Below are 9,700 nucleotides of genomic sequence, written 5' to 3'. Positions count from 1 at the left end.
CATTATGAGACTGATATAAAATTGATGTCGATATGCCCCCTCGGGAGATAAATTGAGAAAATTATGATTTATGGGGCAGTGTCACGATGTAGTATGATTTTTGAAAGTTGGATGATTTGAATTGTTGAATTTTTTGATATAAATATGTCGATAAATTTTATTAAAAATAATATTGAAGAAATGTGGAAGACTAATGTGGGCATAGCGCGTACATGCCCCACACATCTACTGAGGTTGCATTGTTATGAATCCTGATTATCGATATGGGTCAAGTGTTGATATGGGTCCTGATTCGATATGGGTCCTGATTCAATATGGGTCCTAATTCGATATGGGTCTTGATTCGATATGGGTCTTGATTGTCGATATGGGTCCTGATTCGATATGGGTCCTAATTGACTGATTTTTGATATGATATTGAACTTCGATATGTTGCTTGATTTCGATGTGGGACTTGGATTAATTGATTTCGATATGGAACTTGGATTAATTAATTTCGATATGGAACTTGATATCCAGGGACTTTGGACATTTATTTGATCTGACTGACGATTGGTTCGGACTTGTATCATTGATTTTCCTTTGGATCAGCACGTGGTCATACATGTGCATGATGATATGATATGGATGGAATGATTTTGATTTTGATGAGCTATATGATATTCTTTTAATCTATATGACTTCTACAAATGATGATGTAGATGATGGTTGGATTTCATGAATGTAAATGTTTCTAATAATGTGATCTAGCATTCTACATGTTGTCGATATGATATTCTCATGCATGGGGATAATGATATGATTGAACATAATTGATAAGATTGATAATATTGATTGGAATTGATAAGATTGAGGTCAAGTCTAGTTTCAAGAATGACACCTCCTGTATAAGACAAAGATGATCAAAACATCTAGTTTCAGGAACGATATATCCTATATAAGACATGATCAAAATGTCTGGTTTCAGGAAAGATACATCCTGTATAAGACATGATAGAATGGATCAGATGAAATGGATTGATATAATTTATAAGATTGAGATCAAGTCTGGTTTCAGGAATGACACCGCCTGTATAAGACAAAGATGATCAAAGCATCTGGTTTCAGGAACGATATATCCTGTATAAGACATGATCAAAACGTCTAATTTGAGGAAAGATACATCTTGTATAAGACATGATAGATGATAGTTGGATGGAAGAATGATGAAGATATGAAAGTGAATAAATATTTCATGATGATGTGATAGATATGCATGTGATGGATGCAATGATGAATGTGACTAGATGATGATGATGAGACGTATCTTGAAAATGAGATGTATGATGTGAGATGTATCTTGAAAAGGAGATGTATGATGATAATGATAATGAAATGATACTAATGCAAGATTAAAATGATATGAAACCTAATGCAAGATTAAGATAATAATGGTTTGCATCTAATGCAAAGCTTAATATGCATTCATTCCCAATGTTGCCATTTGTTGTGATCAAAGTGCCAGAGCTTCCTTTTTTTTCATCATCGAGCCCTGATTTGTTGAAAGTTGATACAAGCCTCATGGTATAATTGAACTAAAACAACTTGAGTATAACTTACATGAGTTTTGATATTTCAATATGGTACAAGCGTCGAGGTATAATTGAATCAAGATGACCTAAGTGTTGCTTGCATAAATAGACAAGAGTTAACCTTTCTCCCATACAAATCTAAAACATCCTTAGCGATATGCCACCTGATTGCTTAGTAGGACAAATTTGCATGGTAAAAGACTTCACTCATAGATAGCAAACAAATAAAACATCACATTCCTTCCTTGCTTCTCTAGTCGTTGAGAAATCTTTGAGTCACTTAGGAGATATGATAAGCAAAAATTAACAAACATAAGTAAACATGTATACTATTGGAAATGTATTCTTGTCAAGTAAAACATCTTGCAAATAGATATTTTTTTCAAATCCAATCATTTTTATTCCATGATATCTAGTCTTCTTGCACTGCCATTGTCATTTGTTGGTTGTTCTGATCCTAGTTGTCTTGCTACGTGTTTGTTCTGATGTTGAAACCCAAAGGTGAAATGCCCCTAGCAAGGTCACAAAATTTACCCCACTCTATATACTACTTGATATTAATATGTACAATTAATCACCAAGTCATGGTGGGATATGATGTAGATAACTGATCGGATAATCAAGGACAGTGACTACGCTAAGTATGTCTGGGATTGATATTGTGTGTATAAGCTTTCTGCGATGGCTATTGGTTTAGATCAGATGGATCAAAGATAGGATGTGAGTATTAATATATAGAAGAGTGGTTCTGTCAAAAGTGGTGATTGTTTCCAAGTTTTCACCATTTTTTTTATTGTACTTTTGATTTTTTTGATTTTTTTTGTATTTTTTTAATTTATTTTTTTTGTTGTTTTTTTTGCTTGATCCATGCATTGGATGACTCAAGTGTATAACTTCTTTAGATGGATGTTGTTGGTTGGTTCTTCGAGCACATCCCCTTTTGAATTTGACATTTGATATGCTCTTGATCCATAGGGTGATATGATGACAAAGGGTCCCAACCAATTAGGTTCAAACTTCCCCTTCTTTTCTCGATCTTGTTGATTTTTAGGATTTTTTTAAGGACAAGATCACCAATTTTGAAAGCCCTTGGGATGACTTTGTGATTATTGCTTTTGCACATTCGTTGCTGATATGCCTTGAGATGGTCATAGGTACGTTGTAGTTTTTCATCAAGAAGCTCTAGTTTCTGCAACCTGTTTACTCGATATTCCTCATCTGGTATGAGGCCCTTCAAAGATACTCAAAGAGATGGGATTTCTACCTCAAGAGGTACAATTTCTTATGAACCATACACCAATGAATATGGTGTAGCCCCTGTAGGTGTTTGGATACTGGTCCTGTATGCCCAAAGTGTCGAATTGAGTTGTACATGCCAATCCTTACCAGCATCATTTACTGTTTTCTTGAGGATTTTCATAATTGTTTTGTTTGATGCTTATTATTGGCCATTCCCCTATGGGTAGTATGGTGTGGAGAAACGATGTTATATTTTGAATCGTTCGCATAGCTCTTGCGCATCTTGATTCTTGAAAGGAAGTTTGTTATCTATGATGATGGAATTGGGAATGCCATATTTGCAAATGAGATAATTGAGGATGAATGATGAGATCTTATTTCCAATTACGGTGGTCATCGGGACTGCTTCGATCCACTTGGTGAAGTACTATGTGGCGATGATAATGAACTTATGCCCATTTGAAGGGGAAGCATGAATCTTTCCTACTAGATCAAGTCCCCATTGACAGAAAGGCCAAGATGTGGTGAATGGTTGCAGCTCATGTGTTGGTGCATGTATGAGGCTACCATAAATTTGCCATTTAGGACATTTCTTAGCAAATTGATTGGACTCTCTTTCCATTATCGGCCAGTAATATTCCATTCTCAAGAGAGTAGGACCACTTGAATGTGTACCATAAATACCTTCGTGAAGCTCATGTAAGGCAGAGTCGGATTCGTTACGATCGAGGCATCGAAGAAGAGTACCGTCTAGACCTCGATAGTAAAGTGTGTCAGCGGTTAAGGTATAGTGGGCAACTTCTCTGATGAAGCTTTGTTTTTTGTTGCAAGATAGGTCAGGAGGGAGAGTATTATTTTTGAGATAGTCATAGATTTTCCCATATAGAGGTGAATCTGAACCAGTTAGAGCATAAATGACTTGGGATGCGGAATTGTCATAGGCTAGGGAAAACAGTTGCTCCACCAAGAATTTGTAACGATTCTATTTATCTAGAATTTGTAGAAGTGAGGAAATAGTGGTCATTGCATCAGTAGCTTTGTTGTCCAATCTTGGAATCTGCTCAAAGGTGATGTGCAGAAAGTACTTTTTGAAGTCATCCACCATTCTTTTGTAAGGTATTAGCTTATCATCTTTCATCTGATAGTCATCATTGATTTGGTTGATAACTAATTGAGAATCCCCATAGACTCTTAATTATGTGATTCTCCATTCTACAACCACATTGATTCTTGTTACCAGGGCTTCATATTCAACAATGTTGTTGGTGCAAGGAAACATTAGTCTGTAAGATCTTGGAATTGTGTGCCCCTCTGTAGTGATGAAAAGGATGTCGACACCCATTCCATGTCATGTATAGGATCCATCAAAGTATAGGGTCCATTGCTTGGGGGTGATAATGAGTACATCCATGTCTGGAAATTCTACCTATAGTGGTTGTTGGTCTGGTAGTGGTGCTTATGCCAGTTGATTTGTGATTACCTGTCCTTTGATAGCCCATCGTTTTGTGTACTGAATATCAAACTCACTTAGAATCATGACCCATTTATCTAATCTTCATGTGAGAGAAGCTTTGTTGAGTAGATACTTGAGAGGATCGATTTTTGCTACCAGCTTGATTGTGTGGACTAACATATAGTGACGGAACTTTTGAGAAGCAAATACCACTGCTAAGCAAGCCTTTCGATGAATGTATAATTAAGTTTATATCCATTCAAAGTCCTGTTGATGTAATAGATAGCCCTTTATTTTCCTGTTGGATCTTTTTGTGCTAGCAGTGCCCCCAATGATACTTTTGTTGTTGATATATAGAGAATGAGTGGTTTGCCTGGTATTGGTGATACCAAAACTAGTGGATTCGTTAGATATTGTTTGAGCTGGTGAAATGATTCTGCACACTTGTCTTCCCATCTGAAAGGTATATTCTTATGAAGAAGATGATTGAATGGGAGACACTTATCTACTAACTGAGCGATGAATCATCTAATGGATTGTAGCCTGTCCTGCAGAGATCGTAGCTGGATAATGTTTTTAGGAGGTGGCATCTCCATGATAGCTTGAACCTTTGATGGATCTACTTTGTTGAAAGATTACTTGGGTGTCAATTAATGTGTGGTTAAAATGTGGGGGATGCATGCACCGGCAAGAAAACACAAAGTGTGCACACACACACACACATGAGACATTACGTTAGTGAAATCGAGAGACTGAAAATGCAAACTAATCTAATTGTTAGTCCAAGAAATATCAAGATTGCTAAGCCCGTCCCATTCTCCTCTATCTCTAAAGATCTCTAAGATTCAAGGTAGCCCTCACTTGGAAGAGAACTTGATCCTCAAGATGACAACCTAGAGAATGAGTTATGAATGATGATTCTATGATCAAAATGCATACAACTAAGATCCTAGCTAAGATGAGATGATGGATGGAGATGCAAGATGCAAGATGAAGATATAAAATGAGTTCCAAATTAAAAGATTAAATAAACTAATTAGGCTAATATGAGGATGAGATATGAGAATGCTATGAAAATGATATGAATTAAGCTAACAAGATATTCTAACATGTATAAAAAAGACTAAGCTATAATGCAACTAAGATGGCCTAAATGCTTGGTGATGGGGATTGAGCTCCTTGATAACCTACACAACACAATTAGACTATAGATTGGATGCAATAGAAGTGGATGGATAAAAAGTTGGATCCTAAGAATGAGGAAATGGGCTCTATTTATAGAGAAAATAGAGAAATGGATGGTTAAGATTGAGCAATCTCAACAAGGGCTAGGATTGAAAGTTATCAATCCATGTGAGGGATTCAATCCAATCCCAAGTTGACAAATATCATCTTGAGAGGGCTTGAGAGATGCTAAGCAATCATTATATTCTAATTGAGCATTAGGGAAGGCTTCAAGGGGTGACATCATTGGATAATTCTTTTATCCAAGGAAGCAGGCTATTGTCCAAGAGGTAAACTCTTCTACAAGGATAAAAGATAGTCAAGTGGATGACCATCATGGGTTAGGGGTGTGGGCTTGTAAGAGGCATTAAATGCCTTTTGAAGACTTTGGAGGCTAACTTGCTTCAAGAGGAAAACCACTAGTGGTCTAGGGGACAACTTTGTAAGAGCCTTACAAATTTGGGGGTATTCAACAAGTTACCTTGTTGAAAGGAGAAGGTCTTAAATGCATTTTGAAAATTTCTCCAAATTTGGGGAAGTGACTACCCAAATTTAGGGATTGGACATGTTGAGAGGAATTAGGCTAATTAATGAAGGATTAGAGGGATTCTAGAAGAAATTAGGAGGGCAAGTGGGAAATGTAGGATTTGGCAAGTGGGAGAGGGAAAATAGGAATTTTAGTAAATTAAAAAGATTTAATTTAACCAAAAGAGGATGCAACTTGCATTTGATGGATTTTGCAAGAGGGGGGGTACTTAATTAAATGGCTTAGATAGAAAAAGGATATATTAATTAAATCTTAATTTAATTAATAGGCGATTAGAAGAATAGGGATATTAATTAAATCTAATTTAATTAATAAGAAAAATTAATGATGATTAAATGAATAAAATCCATTTAATTAGTTGTGTCAGTTTTAGGTGTCTATAATCACAACTTCAATTTATGAAATCTTTGAGAACTATGACAAGTGACAAAATAAAGAAGGAAGCTTGAGATGGGGTGACATGGAAAATGACTTAGCAATCATCACAAAATACAATACATAATGGGATCACCTACTAAGGTTTTATACTAAAAAAGGTCACGCGTTAGAAAGAACTCACATGATGCAACCAAATTATAACATGTGGCACCAATGCAACAAAGGTAGGGACCACACAATAGGCCCAACTTTGAACAACTTAAGATACATAAAAATGCATGAGCTAATTGGACATTTTGAGTTATTAGGAAAGAGTACCAGTTATCAAATTGATAAAAGGGCTCAACAAGACAACTTAAAGGATTGGTGACTGGCCAGGAAAGTCAATAAAGGATTATAAAAAAGTAACAAAACTGTTAGAGGTTTAGGGTTTTAGGAAAAGGAAAAAGATCTTATTCCTAATGGACAACTACAAAAACCCTAAAATTGACAAAGGTGACACCAAGATCAAAATACTTGATTACAATATTAAGTAGAGGTACAATCAAATTAAGTAGAATTGTACCAACTAGACTAACATACTATGACGTAATCATAACAATTGAATTGTGATCATGTGAATTGAAAATAACTATAATAAAAAAAGACATGATTACACTAAAAAATATTATAATTGCATAACCCTAAGATGATATAAAATGTCTTATCCTAGATATTTTTTTCAAAAATTAAATATTTTAAAATAGTTTATATATGACTCTTATAACAATCACCTCCCTAACCATCATGACATGATCTACAAAGCAACGCACATATAAGCTCGTGAATTGTGAAGATCTACTTGGATTAATAAAAATAACTTCTAACTTATACATTTTCTATACATAATAACATAAAATTTGCCCCTTTTCAAAAAAAATCAATTATTTCTTTATAAAACATTTGATTGTGATGTTCTTCCATCATCATTTTTTCACTACTTCCCCTTAGTGTAAAGTTTCAAATCATTTGATGTCACAACTTTACCTTCCATGTTGTGCCAATTCTATCACGAATGCATTCTTTGGGCACACATAAATTGACTCTTTATACATGTTGCATCTTACGAATCTCAATATCAAAAACATTATTTATTTATATATAAATAATCACATTGCTTGATTTCCCACTATAAGGGTGTTCATTGATTCTATTCTTTTGGATTGCAAATAGTGTCATAAATAGGTTAATAAATGAATAATAAATATGTATTAGTTAAATCAAATCTCAACTCCACACAAAATGCCACGCGTCCATATACGTGTTCAAATTCTTGTGTTTCCCCACCATAATATGTTTTGCCTCATCAAGATGAATGTGAAAAATAGTTTTGACGATTTCATCTTTTGTACCGACGAGACCACAAAAATCCAGAGCCTTCTTTCTTCTTCTAACAGATTTCTAGAATCTTCTCCCACACGCTACAAATTCAGAAATTCAACGAAATAAAATTTCAAAAGCTGTAAAGGATCTGTACAACGAATCGGTTGAAGAAACTTTCTGGTGAGTAACTACTCTGATTTTTAAGATTTTCTTTCTGGTTTTGTTCAGTGTGGGATTTAACTTTTTTAGAGAGATTTCTGTAAAGATCAGCAGAGGAATAAGCAAAGGTAAATTTGTGAGTGCGCTATGGAGGACTGTTACGAAGCGAGCTTTAATCACTTGTTCAACTTTCCGGAGGACGAGGTTTTGGAGAAATTATTAAATTCCCGCTCGTATGAACGTCTGTTAAACCCTCGGTCATATGAATATGGCAAAGGCATGGCGTCTGCGCCTGTGGACATCAAACAAACGCCGAAAGACTATACTTTTCTTGTCGACGTTCCAGGGCTCACTAAATCCGACATTCAGGTTAATGAATTTTTTCTCATCTCGGTTAGGGTTTCTGCGCTTCCGTTAATTTAAAGTTTCGTGTTGTTCTGTTTATTGACGGAATGTTTTGCAGGTCCAAGTGGAGAACGGGAAACTTTTGGTCATAAAATGTGCTGGTAAGCGGAAACGCGATGACGAAGGTGAAGAGGAGTGTAAACTGCTGCGAGTAGAGAGAAAGGTGAATCACAGGTTTACCAGGAAATTTACGTTACCTGGCGACGCTAAAGCTGACGGCATTTCGGCTACCTGCGTGGACGGAGTTCTGTCTGTTACTGTGCCTAGGATTGTGCCTGAGAAGCCAAAGACAATTGAGATTTCCGTTGCCTGAACGAGGGTTTCTGTCAATTAACAGTCATTGGTGTCTCTCTATTTGTAAAGGAAAGTGCAGGGAGAAGCGAAATTGCTTGTTTTTTGAAGATGAATTTAAGCTTTTCAGATGTTTTTGTAGGCGATGCCAAAAAAAATTTGCATTCGAGGGGAATTTGACAATGATTAACTTTGAGTTTATTGAGTAAGGTAACGCTTTAAAGAGAGTCTTTTGTGTATTTACCGAGAATATGCATAAAAGCAACAGTATATTTTGTATTTTCCTAAATTAACGAAAGATTTAAAATGACAGTTGAAAAGCAATATTTTGTTTGGGTAAATGTGCTTTTAATGATGAACTGTGCTCGACTTTTACGCTCGTCTTCTTTCTTTTACCTGAACAAAGAAACGTTTGTGATATTTATTTCCTGACTATTTAACAAAGAAGGATATAGTTACACACTTTCTTATAATTATTAGTTCCTAAACAGGTTAAATAGTTGTTAAATAGTTATTAATGATTGTCTTTGAACCAATCAATTTTTATAATTTTTCAAACTAAAATAATTTTTTTTTAAACATAATATATTCATCATGTGATTGGTCAATATTAATTTTTGTGGATATAAAATTTAATTTTTAATTAAAAAATAACAAATTTTAATAATAACACCAACTTCCAAATTAAAATTTATATATTTTTTAGTGTGTCAATTGCGTGGGATTGGCTCTCCTGTGTGCCTGGAGGCCCCCCCTCCCCTGTTGGATCTAACGTCTGATTCCACGGTCGGAGCGCATGCCTCTGGGCCTATTGCGGGGTCCCCACGTTTTGCGAACCATACGGAAGAAAATGACAGTCTTCACACCTTTTCCACTTCTCCAAGTCTGACTGATTCGGGATCGAAAGGGGGGGAAAGGAATATACCCCATCCCGGACCAGAAACTTTTGCCGGTTAGACAGATAAGGTTACTGTGGAGGTGAATCCCAAGTCTAGCTAGAAGAGCGTCCTCCTTGGGTCAACAAATTCGTTCCCTCTTGATGATGTGGCCTCCTCCTCCCAACTGGAAGAC

The 9,700-nt window shown here is 35.6% G+C and overlaps 1 protein-coding gene across 3 annotated transcripts; it reads left to right on the top strand.

The window, feature by feature from the left end:
- Nucleotides 1-7,773: 7,773 nt before the first annotated feature.
- On the top strand, nt 7,774-8,970 carry LOC131074948 (17.4 kDa class III heat shock protein). 3 transcript variants are annotated; one of them, XM_058011690.2, is made up of 3 exons: nt 7,774-7,954; nt 8,040-8,302; nt 8,397-8,970. In XM_058011690.2, exons 2-3 carry the CDS (start codon nt 8,081-8,083, stop codon nt 8,649-8,651), a joined length of 477 nt encoding a protein of 158 aa, XP_057867673.1. In that variant the 5' UTR covers nt 7,774-7,954; nt 8,040-8,080; the 3' UTR covers nt 8,652-8,970. The 3 variants fall into 3 exon arrangements, with proteins under 3 accessions (XP_057867673.1, XP_057867675.1, XP_057867677.1); XM_058011692.2 differs by having other exon boundaries at nt 7,778-7,954; nt 8,048-8,302; XM_058011694.2 differs by having other exon boundaries at nt 7,778-7,954; nt 8,045-8,302.
- The last annotated feature ends 730 nt before the right edge of the window (nt 8,971-9,700 follow it).

Source organism: Cryptomeria japonica, chromosome 2 (assembly GCF_030272615.1).
Source record: "Cryptomeria japonica chromosome 2, Sugi_1.0, whole genome shotgun sequence".
Lineage (NCBI taxonomy): Eukaryota > Viridiplantae > Streptophyta > Pinopsida > Cupressales > Cupressaceae > Cryptomeria > Cryptomeria japonica.
Note: the sequence above shows the minus strand (reverse complement) of the source record. Positions and strands in the feature narration are given on the sequence as shown.

What these genes read in the sequence shown, in the direction of transcription:
- LOC131074948 (XM_058011690.2), top strand. Translation starts at nt 8,081, where the DNA reads ATGGAGGACTGTTACGAAGCGAGCTTTAATCACTTGTTCAACTTTCCG. An exon ending in TCACTAAATCCGACATTCAG is followed by an intron (nt 8,303 to 8,396) that starts GTTAATGAATTT and finishes AATGTTTTGCAG; the next exon opens with GTCCAAGTGGAGAACGGGAA.